General features: G+C 35.9%; 1 protein-coding gene across 1 annotated transcript in view; it reads right to left on the bottom strand.

Annotated features, from left to right (window-relative positions):
• Positions 1–844: 844 nt before the first annotated feature.
• The window catches only part of DMGDH (dimethylglycine dehydrogenase), a 30784-nt gene continuing 13222 nt past the window's right edge, over positions 845–18406 (bottom strand). The window contains exons 7-13 of the mRNA XM_054287519.1: positions 17861–18026; positions 15300–15430; positions 13376–13593; positions 12340–12497; positions 11064–11123; positions 1797–1931; positions 845–1060 (exon numbers count right to left, since the gene is read on the bottom strand). Coding sequence (XP_054143494.1) covers positions 845–1060; positions 1797–1931; positions 11064–11123; positions 12340–12497; positions 13376–13593; positions 15300–15430; positions 17861–18026 — 1084 coding nt within the window. The remainder of the gene's footprint in view (positions 1061–1796; positions 1932–11063; positions 11124–12339; positions 12498–13375; positions 13594–15299; positions 15431–17860; positions 18027–18406) is intronic.

The raw sequence follows: 18406 nt of genomic DNA on the forward strand, positions 1-18406 counted from the left end.
TAATATTTCTATGTAATAACATATGGCTCATACTGTTGCTTCAATCTATAATAAACAGTAAGAAAAAACTATCTTTGGTGCCTGTCTAGTGGTTCAGATTTAATACAGTAAATCTGTAACTTAAGTTTTGTTCAGAAACTGAGCAAAAATATACTGTTTCTTGTAGCATATTACATGTAATGTGCAAAATGATTTATGTAAAATAGTGAAGAATGGGCTTCCTATAACTGTTTCATTGAGAGGAATGGGATTTTGGTCTTCTATGAGAATTTCTGCCAGGCTGACATGCAGAGAAAAAATGCCCAGAATTCAGCTTACCTTTAGTAATGCCTTTATTATTTTAATGGTTAACGGGATGTCTTTCAATTCCTTATGAACATTCTGTGTAGAACTAGTGACATGCTTTTATGGTAAGCTTGCTATTCATGTGTAAAAAAGACAGGATAAGCTACTTTACCTCAAGGGCAGGCAAAGGAGGAACTGAGAGTGTGAGGGAGGGGGAGGAATTTGCTATTGGACAGAATCAAGAGCACATTTCTCATATGGATTAACGCAGATCTGCCAGCCAATGTGGGAGCAAGCTGAATCAATGATGTGCTCGTTCCCTGCCACTTTCTGCTCTCAAGTGCTGCTGAGAAGCAGAACACACAGCAGCCCATCAGCTCTGCTCAGGTCTCTAATGTGAACAGCACATACAGAGAATTAGGAAGTAATTTCTCACACATGAATAGCAATGAAGATCTTGAGTTTAGTAATTAGAAAATGTGAGTAGTTTAATTCTCTTAATTTTATGAATATTAATGGAACTATTTCCTACTGTAATTTGCTGTATTGTCATCTGTGTTTATATTTTGGGACTTTCACCCTTTCTCTGAAGGCGCATTCTTGTTGGTTCAGTCAGCACCAGTGGTTCCTGTATAATGGTTGCTGGATAATTTTTACCTAGAAGTTCAACTTCCAATTTCTGTCCAACTTTGCTGAGTTCCATGGGAACATATGCGAAAGCTAGACTCTGCTGAGCTCCATAGCTGAAACATCCAGATGTGGTATTGCCAATTACCTGAAAAAAAACAGAACCAATTGTATTTATTTTCAAGATGCAGTGGATTTTCTGAAGAAAAAACAAAACCAAAATAACAACAACAATGAAAAAAACCCAACCAAAACAGAAAAACCCAACCAACTAACCAAACAAAAAAAAACCAAACTCCAGCCAAGAACCCAAACAACTAGATATCTCACATTTTGGTTTATACACTTCAGACATCATGCAAATTTCAAGTGTGTCATGCAGTTCATAATATTCTCAAAAGAGAGTAACACCACCTGAAACCGGGAAGTTTTTGCTTCTTAAAAAAATGTTCTTATTATGTTCACTTAAGTTTTCACTGGAACATATACAATACACATGCATATGTTTATTATCTATAATAATTTAACTGCTAGTGAGTATTTCAACACAATATGTGCTGAAGTGTGGAGTCCCAAACTTTGCTGTTTAATTTCTTTTGAGTAGCAAAAGTGTTTTCTTAAAACAGCAGTGAACTTGCAGAAAAAGAGAATGGATGACAGTACATTAGTCTGTTCCAACCCTAGTTTCAGTGACTTGACAGCATTTCACATCTTCTCTGTAGGTATTTAGTCTTTACTTCTTGCTTGAAGATTAGTGTGTTTATCATAGCTTCAAATTGTTCTGTGCCAGTAAAATAGAAATAATGCATTCACACTTGAAACACAAAGATTCTGTTCATAGAGAATTAAGACTGATTTTTTGCAACATGAACCATAGTCCTTGCCTTGCCATTGTGCCACACGCTTTCATTTCCCTCTGGATCAACATTATCTGTTTCCAGTGTGAGATATACCAGTCGTCGTTTGAGCCCCTTTTCTTTAATCTGCTTCAGTGCTTGCTTTCCTGTAAAGTCTGCTGCCTGAAAAAATACAAGATAATGATAATATATGTTTATTTGGGTTCTCCAATATTTAAATGTATCTTAATGTGTTTGCCCATCACATGAGTATTCTGTATGAAATATAGATGAAATCAAATCTTTAGCAGACAGTATATCTTGTCTCTTGGTATTTTTATACTGGTACATTATATCTTGGTAACTTTATTCTGTGTTTTCATTTTCCTAGATCTCAGCCTTTAATATCCATAATTCCAATGTATTGGAAACACATACATAGTGAGCTGTGGTAAAGACTAACTGCCCAGTTAAGACTGTAAATCAGAAGACTGTACATCATTTCAGTGTCTATGAGAAGAGGTGAATTCCAATACCCAGATCCTAAAGTCTGGGCCTTGCTCTGTCAACACGCTTCCTTTTGAAGCCATCATCAATTTATGACAGTAACCTGCCAGTATTCCACTTTGATGTCTCTGCCAGGCTGCACAGCTGGCAGTTTACTCCTTATCCTTGTTTTAAGGTAGGTACATTTTGTTTCTGTATCTACCGTTTTATGGGATAATGCAGCATCTTTTGTAAAGAACACTGCTATTGTCTGGAGTCCCCTTTTTCAGTCTGCTTAGAAAGGTACAAGCAGTTTCTCATATTTCCAGAAGAAGACTGCACAAATGAATGACTAGTGTGGGGGTAGTCATTGGCAAGTTTCAGAACCCTCAAGGGTATATAGGACAGTATTTACTGTATCTGATCACATTGAGCTTATTCTATCACAGGAACATTTAGGTAGGAAGGGGCCTCTAAGCTCATTGAGTGCAATCTTTCACCAATGACTGCCTTGTTAACTACAGCACAGCAGAAAGTGTCATGTCCAGTTGTTTCTTGAACATCTCCAGGGATGGTGACTCTACCACCTCCCTGGACAGGCCTTTCCAATGCTTAACAACTCTTTCCATTAAGAAATTCTTCATTATGTCCATTTTTTCTCCTATGGCATAGATCAGACAGAATAAATGAATTGTATTTAAACTAAAATGCAAATACACACAAGCCTCCCCATGGGCAGAAATATAACAGCAGTTACAAAGTCCTCTAGCTTTCAAGCCTTTGCTTAACTTGCAATGAAAGTCATTTTAAGGCAGTTGATCTCAGGTCTGAAGAAGGAATTATATTAATTTGATGAGTGTTTAAGGGAAAATAAATACTATTTCTGGTAATGTACTTTAATTTCAGTAGAGAATTATTGCACTGTCAGAATTACAAGCAACATGTATGTGGAATAGATATTACACAGCTAGTTCAGTGTTCTTTTATTTCTTGAGGTCCATATAAATCCATGGGTATGCTCAGAAGAAATTATTTCAGTGATGAAGAGTTTTTGCATTATGAAAAGCTAGGATTTGTAAGCACTTGTGAAAAAAAGCTTATGAACCAGTTAAGGAGCAGTTAGTCTGAAAATCAAGGTGATTCAGCAGGGGATAAAGCAGATACTGCACATAAAGATCAGAACTGACACCCTTTAGGGGAAAAAAGCATGAAATACAGTTCAGATCAGAAAAAATACTGTGAGGATTCATTTTGGAATATAATGTCGAGATGCAACTGCAAAATATAAACCAAAGATCTAACAACAGAGAATAACCAGCTACTGGTAGCTCCATCTCACTTTTCTGCTACAGGGTAGGTGCAACTATAGGAAACACCTACAACTAGAAATGCAAATAAGACTGTATACCATAGCATGGCTCACAGACTAAAATGCTTTGCATAGCAAAGAGAAATACCAAGAAGTAAACATTCTACAGGGATACTCAGCATTTAATCAATTCCTTCCTATTCATGCTAATGTAATATCAGGTATTTAGTCACATGGAATGTAACTGTGGAACTAAATATAAGTATTCAAATGCAATGTTATATCCCCTAGGTATACCACTAGAACAAGCAGCTAGCAGGCTTTAGAATCTACCTAAGCATGGATCATTTTTTTCCTGTTGCTTGCAGATACAAAATTAAATCCTTTCCCAATTCATTTTAACTTGGCCAAACTTTTGGCCACCTGGAATAAACCACTACATAGCTATTATGCTACCTGAAGATGCACATGGAGGATTTAATGTAAAGGGCTTGTTCTTTGCCATTTTCTGTTCATTGAAGGTTAAGAATATTCCAGTCTCTTTAGAACGATAGCTTGGAAAAATAACCAAGATGTAACCTAGAATTCAAACTCTACAAAATACACACCTCTCATATATAGACACACACTGCAAAAAATGTGTGTATCTACATGTATAAATACATAAACAGATGCATACATGCATACATACTTGAACACTACATGAACATGCACAAAAATGTATGTGTGAAAATACATGTGCATATATAATGCACAACTGCCAGTCTATATGCACTTTTAAATATTCAAAGTGCCTTCTTAAATTCCAACTATAGGAATTCAACTATTTCAGTTTACTTCTTTTACAGTTCTTGAGTACCCATGGCAATTTCACACTAAAGTATTCCCACCATTATTCATTTTTTCTATTTAAGTGTATGTGTCATAGGATTGTTCATTCCAATCAGAACAGAATTTGGAAGCTGATGTGTTCAACCTCAGTCTGGCTATTTTTGGTAAAAAATGCTTCCTCTTTCTAGGAGAAAAATAGTCAGTTTTCATACTGCTTCTATTTGCTTTATCTCATCATGCAAAATATAATGCAAAAAAAAAATTTAAACCAGTATAATCCTATAAATTAATATAAAATCTCCCAAAACCAACAAAACAGAAGAAAAATAAACAAATTAAAACACTGAACAATTCCAGCCTTGAACAAATATCAAATTTAAAGCTGCTCTTTGCTGTCAGAGTTTAAAAAAAATGTATAATGTGTAGGAGCAATGCAAAATCTTTGTACTAATTGAAGTTAAGAAGTCCTAAAAATCTATAAAACAGAAAAGACTTTCCATTACTATGGCACAAATTCCCAAAGCATTAAGCTTTGGCAGATGTAATGGTTTTAACATAAAATAAAAACACTTCTTAGACACCAAAGATAAAGACAATATCTACTGTTTAGCTTCATTTAATTTGAGTACAGTTCACCAGATAAAAAGATGGGCTTTTCCTCTTAATTTGTGTGTTAGATAAGTTTTAGATAAAATTAGAATGAAAAATCATATCACAAAGACAAATCAGCCATATTTTTTAAATAGCATGTAGCTAAAGGGATACTACTGATTAGTTCATCTATTAACACACTGTATATTTGCCTTACCTTTCTTATCAGGCTTTTACTTTGTATTAGTTGCCATGTATTTGATAGCACAAGATAAACCCACTGTCTTCTAGAAAGATTTCACAGGACCATAACCAAGGTGATTTTTTTATGCACAGTGAGGTACCTTGAGGAGTTTAACTTACTGTGTTTCAAATGCACCTGGCTTTCAATGGCACCCCAATCCTAATTCTAATTCTCTGCAAAAACCTCTTCTAGTTTAAGGGACACAAAGGAATAGAAATTATCTATAAGCCTTTCAAAAACTTTTTTTTCCATGTTTCTCAGTCTGTACAGTTTATCAGAATTAAGTTGAAGTGTCTAAAAAGAAATATGCTATATCTGTTACTTGCAGCAAAGATATACAACTCTCTCAACAAGGAACTGCTGTAATTTATTCAGAATATCATTTAGGACTGTGGGCATAGAGCCAAATTATTAGCACAGAGTGACCCAACAGAGTAAGGCAGCACCAACAGCTGCTGTCATCTATTATAACCATAATGTTACAACACTCTGGAGGCAGCCTCTATACAGGATTATGAAATTTTTTGTAACTAGATGCTCTTTAATTATTTCAGGGTAACACTCCAAATGATATCTGCCTCACCAGCCTGATAAATGAAGACAATTTTTCTTCTCAGAGAGCAAATATTTGACAAGATTCTTATTCTGTAGCGAATCAAAGCTACAACTTACACCACACAAAAAAATTTTAAGGTAGGTGGCCATTCTGTGTGCATGGCACCAGCACCCGTGCATCTTTCACTCAATCCACCTAAGCTCTTCTTGTATGCAGTCAGCTCTAGCAAGTTGATACAACAGAAATAACTGATGAATCACTGAATTATTTTGGCTAAAAATCCCTATCTAAGTGGTTCTTATTTCTCTACATGGCCAAAGAAACACACAGGGAGTCACCTAGGTGTGCATTTTATACAGATAACAAAATCTCTGCAGATTCTTTCTAATATGTTTCCTAACCTGTATAAATTTATGGAATAAGTTCTCTGTTTTCTGACCCTCTGGACACCAAAAGATGTAATGATAGAATACAGTTCTACTCACTCCTGAAATTCAATTTGAATGGGGACAGGACTTAAGTGGAAAAGTACACTCAACAGATTACAGGCATAATAAATGGAGATTGAAAGGAGGGGGAGGGGAAAGAAGTACCATGCCCCATCTCAGATTTCCTATCCATCACTCCTTTTTCCTGTCCCCCAGCTCCTTAGCCCTTCTTCAGTAAAGCCTCTGCTCTTTTTTCTTCCTCCTCTTCCCTTTATTGTGTGGAGTAAAGCTGGCATGGAACACAATCCTATTCCAGGTTACGAAGTCAGTGACCACTATTGTAGTCATTCCTCTCAGAACAAAAGGGATGCAAGCTGGAAAAGTGAAGCAAGGGTAGACAATGGCAATCAGGGGACCTGCAAGAATTCTTGGAGCTCGGGCTGTTCCACACCAGGACCACGGGAACATGAGCTGGACAGAAACAACTGAGGGTCAGTTTTGGTAAATGGCCAGGAGAAAAACAAATTACTAGAAAGAGGAGGGAATAAAACTGTAAATCTAAGCCTGCTATCAAAGAAATAAAAGGGTGGAGGCATATTCTTAGAACAGCTCATCCTTGTTTCCTGAGAGATAACATCTTATATATTGTTATGTTGGAAGATAGGTCAATACTTCAGGACTGGAACTTATCATTCACTTCCCAATATGAAGCTGAAGGGAGTGACAAAACTTCTTTCATAATGCATACCAAAGCAGTTAAATACTCATGTGTCTAACAGATGTAATAGTAAAAAACACCAAATGTCTAAGTGAGAAAAAGAGGTAGCACTTGTAACCTGAGAGATGTGCTTTGACAATGACATTCAGGCAGCCACTGAGCAGGGATGGAGGAGATGAAATGCAATTAGCAATAAGCAGAGAAGGAAAAAAGCAAGAATCAAAGAAGAAGGTTACAAGAGATTCTGGATATAGAAAAATCTGGAAAGAAGTTTGAAATTAAGAACAAAAAACCTGCCTCAGTAAATAAAGAGGGCTGAGGCAAAGAAACAATGCCTCGGGAAACAGTAGTTTCTCCTAGGAGAAACAGACAAAATACGAGTTAAGCGCTCAGATCCTGACTTACAGGAGCTCACTAGAAAGAGTTCCAAACGGTTTCCTTCATCTACTGAACTCCTTTCCCAAGCTCTGCAGCGAGCGCGACCAGGAGATGGCAGTCTTGGATACAGCAAAAATACAAGCACAAACACACCAACAGCCAACTGCGGACTTGGAACTCAGAAAAATCCTTCTGACAGAATTAATTTCCGTAAGCTAGTATGAAAGTTTTTCACTCTAGCATCAAGCTTCATAGGTATTTCTGATCTATTACAGTCAGTAGAAAAATAAGACTATTTTAAGCATTCAGAGGTGATATCATTGAGTACTCAAAAATCTGAGCAAGTGCAAATGTATGGAACAGTATTCTTGGATGCAGACCAAAAAGAATTGCAGATTGTCTTCCTTAAAGATATTCTGTGTATTTCCTGGCACAGTGAATAACATTAGGACTCTACTAAATATTTTGTAGCAGAGTGCTTATTAATGAGATGAGGCTATCTAACAACTAATTAACTAACTTACTAAATGTAATTGAACAGCCAAAAGAAGACAACAGGTGTTGAAAAAAAACCTAAACCATTGACAGAATTTTGTTGCAAAATTGTGAAAGCATTTTATACTCTAAATTATAAATTTATTAGGTTATTGTCCCTCCACTTTAGTTAAATTGCAGCCTGTCCTGCTCATCTGTGCAAGGAAGCAACTAACACTAATTAGTGAAACAGGGATTATCAAGCAGACTCTAGAGGAAACCACCTAGAACAAGGCCTCAGAGTTACTGACAAAATCAAAGTTGCCACAAAAACACCGTGGAAATGGGTTTACTTATTGCCAGGTTATAATTTAATACCCTGTGAGATATTAAAGGAAGTCAGCTTCAGCTTTGAAGAGTTTTTCCTATTATTCATGACAAAAAAATTACTAGTCTATCTGTATATGAAGGTGATGCACACTAAACTTTCTAAACACAGAGACCATCAGGATTTTATGAGGAATTTATATCTTTTCATATATATTGCCCATATATATGAATGTCCTTTTGTAGAAATTAAATTGTAGAAATTAAAATTCTTTTTGATCATATTACCTTCACTGGCATCTGGGTCTCCATCATTTTAATCTGTTTAGAAACTGTTTTCATTTTGCATGACACACCATTCAAGATTTGCTTATGCTGAAGTATTTTCGCAACAGTTTTGTGAGTATTTCAGTTGCTTGTTGCACAGTAAGAAGCATTCTAGTTTTTAACCGAACAGTCTTTTGGTTCTGATTTACACAGAAATCAGCACTTTCCCCAGCTGGGGGCGCGTGCTTAAAGGAATAGTCTTTGTGAGGAGCTGAACAAGCTAAAATGTCAACAAGAAGTATTTAATTATCTGTTGCTTGTCATTTTTATCTCATTTACCCTTTTTTGAGGGGAATGTTTCTGCAACAAAAGAAACAGGTAGAAAATAGTGTTTTGCTTGTGTTGACTCACAGCTGCCTGTAAAGAATGGTGAGGTCTCTGCTATGCCAAATGTGCAACAAAACCAGAGGCATGGATCTGGGACTCAAACTGCCAAGAAGCAGAGTAAATAATCTTACACTGCATTTCATGCTACAGTGTCAGAGTGCTTCCAATAGCTGAATTAGCTCAGGTACCTCTGAAGTGTCAACATATAGTCACAACTGCCCTCATTTAAGTCAATAAAAAACATTGATTATTTCCTTTTTCACATTAGTTCAGCAAAACTGGCAAATGTTTCAGGCTGACACACTGCATTTCTGTGGGGCACTCATTCATGCCCATTTATCTACAATGTGAGTAGCTGCTCTGGAGAACTTCTCCAACCCTGCATTTCAACCATGCAGAGTCTGCAGAGCAACTAAAGAATCAAGTGCTTCTTGCACTTTAATGCCTTCCTATGATCCGCATGGGTATCTTGGCAAGCAACAGTTTTCCAACAGCTTTCCCTGCTTAGGGCTGCTTTCCTACTCAAACTAAAGGAAAGGGGAAAAAAAAAAAACAAACATACAGAGGTATCAAAAGAAAGTGGAAAGAAAAACAAGTAAAAGTCACATTTTTTTATTGCCTTCCCTTCAATTCTACTAATCTCTCCTCTAGATGGAAAGGCCTTGATTTGTAAATGCAACTTAGTCCTAAACAATTCTGTATTTCTCTTGCACGCGTCACTTCCTCAGATTAAGGCAAAATTATACTACCCAATGGAGAGAGCTGTAACTCTCTGTAACATGTAGGAACTGCCATTTACATCCTTAGGAACACCCTGCCTCAATCCTGCATAGGTTTAAGAACTTTACCTTCTATAGACAGGTTCAACAGTGAGAGGAAAAACAACTTCCTGGGCTTGTTCTGTTATGTTCAGTGAAATTGTTTCATAAATATAAAAGCATCCTTTTATGTTTAACATTCTTTCCTGTGCAAAGTTTAAGATTTGTTTTTATTTAGAGGTGTAACTTAAAGTTTGGGATTCTTCTTATCAGTTCTACAGCGCCTCCATATAACAGGGCAAAAATATCAAGGACTATTTATTATCTATTTATTGCATTTTCAGGTATAAAGGGAGCATAAATAATAACAGCTTGTTGCTATAAGACATTGCATCATAGTGATGATTAAATGTTTTGCAAACATTTTCTCTTCTTGAAAGAAGAAAAATATATATACTTTATATTATATACTGTATTTGTATTTATATACTGTAATTTTTTTACGTTAATTTACAAATTAATTGAAGCAATAGATTAAGTCAGAAATAGTCCATCATTTAGGACACCTCACTTGCAATCTCTAGGACCAGATTTTTCATGTTAGAAACTTCAAATCCATTGTGCAGGCAACTAATGTTTGAGTTGATGCAGTAACTGATAGCAGCAGATGGCTTTAGATCTGCAGAGAATGTGATTTCACCAGATTTTGTGGAAAAGTCCTCTATTTGACAGAGTTAAGACATCTAGTTTGTGATTCATTTGGACCAGGAAAGAGAATTACAAGCTTTTTTTTTTATCTATTAGACTAAAACAGAATTTTTATTGCTAAAATATTAATACAAAAAAAGTGAGGTTGCTAATTAGAGGAGATCGAACAACATATTTACTTTTTACTGCACAGTTAAATTCAACTAGCTTAATTCTCTAACCTTAAAATCAGGTGAAAACAAGTTATGAGCAGAGGACGTCTTCAGAAATTCCATGAGCAACTAGTTATTATTTTAACCAGTGCACTAATTTATCTAATATTTAACTTACTGTTGTCAGTTGTCCCTAGCAGTTCTAAAAAATGTACTTTTTTCAGTAATTGTTGTAGCAGAGTGGTAGCCAGGGAGAAAAATTCTAGAGATACCTGCTTCAACAAGAATGAATAGGTAGAATATTATCACAATATGAACAGGCTTGTTCAACTTCTGTGTGTGTATATATGTGTATATATATATATATATGTATGTATGTGTCTCTGTGTGTCTGTGCAAACACACTCTATATAGTTACAAAAGTACATGACTAAAATTCTCCTCTGAAAATAAATCACAAAGAGTTATTTTTCATGTAGACAACATTTAGCATTTACAAATTTCTGATCTAATGTATAATTTTGACAGCAAGGAACATGGGGAAGATTTTTTAAACAAGTTGCTACTTGTAAAGTAATTATAATTATAGTCATTGATTTAGTAAATGTATTTTTTTTTCCAGCTAATGGCATTTTGCATGTTCTAACACCTAAGGAATAATTGTGGACATAATAGAACATTTTGAAAATGGTAAGACATACCTTGTTTAGCTTCACAAAATACTCCAGTCCAGCTTCTAAGGGATTAGTGTCACAGTTCATCTGTTAAAAGATATAAATTCACCATCCATACATTACAGACCATCATAGCTTTTGGATTGGGCATTATTGATTCTATACATCCTTCTATTTACTCCTGTGCCAAAGTCTTCCCCACTGTGCATGCACAGCTTCTGTCGGAATACACTGCAAGCTTCCAGCATGGGATTCAGATAAGGTATCAATTAACACGCCTAATATGACATATAGATGTGTAAACCAGTCATCTAAGTTTCCATATGCAAAGTAAACACTTTTCAGAAAGAAACAGGATTTTCCATCAAAGCAGAATGCAACCTCAGAAAACTGGGTAACTGAGGTATGCACACCATTTGCAACACAGCAGAGTGGCTTAGCCAGAGAGGGAAATAAAACACAAAGCCGGCTTCAGTCACCACCTTCCCATTAGGTGTAGGGGGAATAATTTCTTAGGAAGCTCTTGAAGAAAGAATGAAAATAACTAGCACAGGGCAAACCAAAAGGACCCCTATATTCCCACAATTTCAACCTCTTGAGTTCTTTCATTTCCAAAGGAAAAATTTAAGGTGAAATGAAATTATACTGATTTACCCCAAATTCTCTAGGCCTTTTGAGTAGCTCTTTATTATAAGTGAGCAAATTCTGCAGGAACAAGGTAATGGGAAACAAAAAAGTTCCAAATACATTATGAAGCAAAAAAAATTTGCTTCTCATAACATAGTTGTTAGAGAAATAAAACATTTTGAGCACCTGTCAGCCAAACCTTTGATTTTAAAATGCTAGAGCTCAGCAAAACCATCATAATTTTGTTATACACCAGAGGAAAACCACCCATGAATCAAAATAAGTGTTTCTTTGCCAGCAGTGCAATGGAGTATACCCATTGTTTTTATTTAGAAAATCACCAGTAAGAAAGCAGCTTTTCCTGCTTGAGGAAAATTTTCTTCTCATGCTAAACAGAGAAAATGGTACAAATAACAGCTGTGCTAACTATGACTAAAAACTGCATAGTCATAACAAAATTAAAAAATAAAACTAAAAATCCTCACCAACACAATACTTCTCACCCCACCAAAAAAAAACCAAAACCCCAAACCAAACTAAGCCATACCAACAAAAAACACCCCCAAAACAAAACAAAAAGCAAACAAAAAAACCAAAATAAAATAAAATTTTTAAAGACCCACAAAAAACCCCCCAAACTTCCAGAAAGAATAATGAAGAAGTTATACTTCCTGACCTCTGCTCCCCAGGCTCGGAAACCCTTTTCCAGCCTCAAAGCATTTAGAGCATATGTTCCAAAGTTATCAATTCCCTCTTTTTGCCCAGCTTCCATGATTGCACTGTAAAGAGGTACAGAATCTTCTTTTCTATGGTAGAGCTCCCAGCCCAATTCTCCTGTTACACAAAAAAAAAAAAAAAATTACTATTTTAATCATCTCAGCTAAATTATCCTAATAAATACACTCCTGTCCTCAGTCAAAAGTAAGGATCAATGCAGTTAGTGTTAAATCACACTCTAGGGTCAGTTCTATCATATAGCAAGTCTAATTCCCAGCAAAAACTACCAGGATTTGTGCCCTACAGTGGTACTATTATTCGAATGTGAACTGTTAACTGAAAACTGTGGGTAAAAAAACTATCAAAATAACTGATAAGGAAAGGTCACGTAACCAAGTCGCAAGGATAAATAAAGGACATTTATGAACAGATGATGACTTGGCAAGTGAACAGCAAATGTAACTGAGTGTAAATAAGAATGAGTGTATTTAGCATATTTAGCACAACAGAAAGATAATATGAATTGCAAGGATTTCAGCTGCTTCAGAATGCTCTCAGTTCAGTCTATTACACTCAAAATTGATGTAAAAAGAAAAAAAAAGTAACTGGGAAAGCCAAATATTAAGCACTACAACATTACATTTTCAAGGCACATTACAAACACTAATATACGGTAATCCAAAAACAGTTCTTGACGTTGGTTTTGCAGCAAATACCAAAGAGGTTATCAGAACTGGCCTTTTGTTCTGCAAAATAAATATTTACACTATAGGGTATTTCTAGAGAAAAAGGTCTTGGAAAACTCAGCACAGATCCTGACCATATCCTATTTGAAAATCAATGTACCATGATGCCTCCCACACTTACGTGTAAGATGCAGCAAACCTACTTCTCATGAATACCTGAGAAGACTTAGTTTTCAACATAATTTTAGTGACATTTATTATTTTATTCATTGTCTCTTTCCTTAAGTGTATGGTTTTTCCATTGCTTACCTGTGTAAGATATCCTAATGGCAGTAACAGCAATATTGGAAAGTTTCAGATGTCTACACTGGAGAAATTTAAATGAAGCATCACTTAGGTCTTCATTTGTCAACTTCTGGAGGACCTGTCGTGCATATGGACCTGCTACACTAAGTACTCCCATCTTATCTGTCATGTTTTCCATTTCAACCTTGTATCCACCTTTTGTTATTTTGTCTTCTATCCATCTGAATATAAAACATAACACTGATGTTACACTTCCTATGAAAAAACCTGAATTTTATAAGATTTTACTAGGCATTATTTTTTGTTAGTGTTCATTTTCCCAGCAGCTCCCAGTCCCCGACTCTCAAAACCAGCCAAATATGTGCTACATTAGATAGACAAATCCATTGTTGATGTCAAACAGTTTTCTGGTGAGACACATAGGAACACAGGGATCTGAGATAGAGCCAGGAAAGAACAGCATTTAAAGGGGTTAGAATAGTGTTTTCAAGATAAGAGAAACAAGTGATCTCCTACAATGACAACAGATTTGGGCTTGGATCCAGTATGTGTTAGTAAAATGTTAACATACAGGAAGAGTAAGGAATAAACACTTTAAACATAAGAAATCTCTAAATAAATATCTGTGACAACAGAAATGTACAAGCAGGTTTGTTGCTTCCTGAATAGAGTATTCAAAATATTGGCAGGAAATTCAACTAGGATTTAATAAAAAACAACAGTTGTGAATTATCTTTCAGGAAGCTCAGACAATAAATAAAATGGGTATATTTAAAAATCTTATGGAGTACTACATTTTTAAGCAGTATTGTAGGATTTCAGGCCTAGGCATATAACAAACACGACTGCAGAAAATCTGTAGAATTAAATACATTAGATCTGGCTCTGCCATTTGGTTTCTGAATGTGCCAGTGCTCCTACTGATTCCTGTGGGGCTGTTATGAAACAGTACACTATTCTTTGCCTGTTAGGGTAGTGAATTCCTGTCTTTAATGTGTTGATTCATTTTGATTGACTGACTTACCAGTAACGTCCAGTAAGAGCACTAGAAATATCAATTCCAATGCTCATCTATGAGAGGTAATTTAGTGCAGTCATCCTGCTCTTTTCTTTTCTTTTCTTTTCTTTTCTTTTCTTTTCTTTTCTTTTCTTTTCTTTTCTTTTCTTTTCTTTTCTTTTCTTTTCTTTTTTCTTTTCTTTTCTTTTCTTTTCCCCTTCCCCTTCCTCTCCTCTCCTCTCCTCTCCTCTCCTCTCCTCTCCTCTCCTCTCCTTTCCTTTCCTTTCCTTTCCTTTCCTTTCCTTTCCTTTCCTTTCCTTTCCTTTCCTTTCCTTTCCTTTCCTTTCCTTTCCTTTCCTTTCCTTTCCTTTCCTTCCCTCTCCCTCTCCCTCTCCCTCTCCCTCTCCCTCCTTCTCCCCTCTTTCTCCCCTCTTTCTCTCCTTTCTTTTCACTTTGTGAAAAGAGCCCAAAGTAGAAGATGCCACCACAGCATCAAGAAGACTGCACTGCCTATCTCTCTGGGCCAGGTCAGTGCCTCTGGGGTCATTCCTGTTAAGAGCCAATTTTCTTTTTTGCGTAATAGAACACACTAGAAAGGAACAGCTATGCTGTGTTACATCATGCAATGCCTAAGACAAACAGGTTCAACAACAAAACAAGAACTACCTCCAATAAAGAATATTACATAACTATTAGCAAGTTCTCCATCTTTTTACATCAGCAATAATCCAATATCCAACTGCTTATACTTCAGAATTCAAGTCAACCAAGTTTCTAAGAAACTAAAATCAATAAATAAGAAGAATACTCGTGAACTTTGTGAAAAATTTGTTGAGTAATAATTGAGAATTTGGAACTCAGTAAAAATTTTTCTGTACTTAATGTGACTGTATAGAGCTATGTACTTACTGCATAAAAAAATACACTAACCTCAGATCATGGAGTTCGGACCCTGACCCAGTTACAAGCATGAATTCTTCAGGATACAGTTGAGAGACAGTTAGCTCAGCATAAACTTTTCCTCTTGGTGTTAACATATGGCTTATATTTGTGGAACCCACCTAGGGCGTAAAATTTGTGATTATTACGATTGCAAAATAAAACCTTTGAATTCTTAAACATTATTAAACATATGGTTATTTATCTTCATTTGGAAAAACGATTTTTTAATGTTTGCTCTGCCATGCCTCAATAGGAGTGGAGAGAGACACAGCTGGCCAATCTCAAGCTTTAGAGTAGAAACTTCAGTTTTTCTTTTATAGAAAAATTGGAATTTTTTAAAATAAGTTAAATCAAGACCTTTATAAATATTTTCTAATTATGCATTACACAAGGCATTCTTAAGCTACATTTGTTTCATCCAAATAAAAAATTCTCAATGTAATTAACATTAATACTCTTTTTCAATCTTGTGAATGAGGTTTCAGATCTCAAGGGAATAACATATGCTTTTCCCCTTACTATAAAGAGAGAAATACAGAGCTGGCTTATGCTTTTCTGGCCCTGATTTATGAATGCTTTTCTATTTTTTGTAGCTGCTGACTATGAATCTATATGTCTGCATATTTGCATCAGATTCCATATAGAAACTCAATCCCTAGAGTCAAAATTTTAAGTAACAGTTACTTAGCAGTGACCATAAAACACATACATGTTCATACATATATCATCCTTAGAAACAGAAATGCGAATATGCCATAGCCATTGTGCTGGCCTGGTTCCAGAGGCAGAATTTAATCTCTCTGCTTTAATCATTCTTTTCTCACCAAAACTTGTCAATAACCCAGTCAGCAGCCAGATTCTATACAATGAACCAAGCAAGGAAAAATATATTTCAGATATTAAGATTATTTTTCAGGCCTTATTACATCAATTAATTCTACCATAGTTATAGTTAGGTATAGTTACTGGCATATTAGAGGCATACAGTTGAATTTTCAGGACCTGATGCTGGTCACTCTCAATCCAATCGCAATGCAAATATATCTCTGGTAACTCCACTGGATTATTTTATGATGGAGACAAGCATCATGAATGGGGCTAAAAATCAGGCAGCTTAAATAACAACAGCTGGATTTTGAAGTGGACTCATAAAATGTACCTTCTGCTTTGCCACCTAACTTTCCCTTAGCATTGCTGATTAAACTCTGTAAAAAACATTTGGTTTGTTCTCATAATTTCTTGTTTAATCTTGATTTCCCTTTACCCCACATTCACATATTCAGCAAGTATTATCCATGCCCACTGATGACTCAGTTACTCTGCCTCTACCCCAAACTAGACTGAAACATTCAATTCAAATTGTTATCACAAAGTGAATAGAGTAAAAAAATATCACTAGATGAAAATTCAAGTTCTTTTTTCTCCTAGGATATCAATCTTGTGCCTTCCCACTGAGTTGACTTTAACCTTTCAGAAGAGCTTATCTATCTTCAAAACTATAGTCTCAGCATACTTGCTGTTTCCCTGTGTTTTCTCCCTTTGGTGTCTAGAGCAACAAAAACTGACAGCTACTGCAAATACTTAATGAAATTCTGTGCTGAAATGACCAACACAGATCATCCTGCAACTGCAGGGTCAATTCAGAAAGGAGCAATCTGCTTGCTGGAGGAGTATCTCTAAAGTTAAAGACACTACATGAGAGTGCTTGACAAAGTAGGAAATAAAAAGGACTCATGATCACAACCTGACGACCACAAAAAAGAAATCTGGGTAGTCTGTCACAGCATGCCATTTTTGAGCACAGGATCTATGAACAGCCACACTTGAGAAGAAATTATACATGTGAGCTGAAGTGGAATCTTCTGAGTATTTGCAACGCTGCCTGCACCAGGCAGCCAGGTATGAAGCAAAGTATGAGTAGAGGAAAACAATGGGTTTCATTTGAAAAAAAAAGACAAAACTTCTCCCTTGGGAACTCATTCAACTGTGGTCAGGCAAGAGCCCCTTCCACTGTTCTGCTCTGCTGCTCAAGCTGCCACCTTAAAGCACAATTTTAGGCAGGCAGCCAAGCTATTCTACTGTAAAAAAAATCCAGGCAGGATTCACTTGAATTTTTTGGAAAAATATTTGAAACACAGGAGGCTATCTGTGGACATAAGGAAATATTTTTTTACTATAAAGTGGCTAAGCACAGGAGCCAGTTGCCCAATTAACCCAAAAACCATCTGAACATACTCCTAGGCAATGAGCTCCAGGTGATGCTTGTCCAACAGGGGGTTTGACAAGATGATGTCCAGAGGTCCCTTCCAACCTCATCCATTCTGATTCAATGATCTCTGCCAAAAGGTACTTCTATGTGGGGCTAGTCTAGTATAAACTCCATTTGTGTGCTTTTAACTGAGAGCAATACATCTGACACAGAAACTTCTCCAAAGGATCTGTGTATTTGGTATCCATGAAATATCATTACAATATTATGGTTCATTTTCATATCTGAAACAGAGCTTGTCTAAGTTGTACATTACAACAGTTATCACTGTCCCATTTACCTTTGGAACAACATTTGCAAATAGATGATCAAGCAGTTTAACAGAATCTGTGCCTTTTACTTTAAACTTGCCAAATGGTGACAGGTCAATCACACCAACTTTTTCCATAACCTGTTTGTACTCACGACCTACAGGGTCAAACCAATTTGTGCGCCGAAAACTGGGTCTGAAACACAGCATTTAGACACATAAAACACAATTTAGAAATTTTGTGCTCTTTGCAGCAAAACATAGTCTTCAGGTTGTTTTCACTTTAATAATCATCCAAAAAAGATTGACTTTCCTAGTTGTAGGTAGTTTACCCAATATTTTCTTTAGTCTAACACAGCTTGATAATTAAAATCCTTTACCAACACAGGAAGATATGAGTTGACATTATATCAACCACTTTGTATAATAAACTGTGAACTGTTCAAATGTTAGAATAAGAAGTGGGCTGTCATGAGTAAATTTACAGCATACTTTGTCAATGAATCATTTATTTAAGTTTGAGGTGTTGAAGGCTTTATTTCTGAACAGCAAAATGTGTCTCTTTATTCCTTTATG

This window comes from Melozone crissalis, unplaced genomic scaffold (assembly GCF_028551555.1).
Source record: "Melozone crissalis strain CALT ecotype California unplaced genomic scaffold, PUWL_Pcris_2 ptg000005l_1, whole genome shotgun sequence".
Lineage (NCBI taxonomy): Eukaryota > Metazoa > Chordata > Aves > Passeriformes > Passerellidae > Melozone > Melozone crissalis.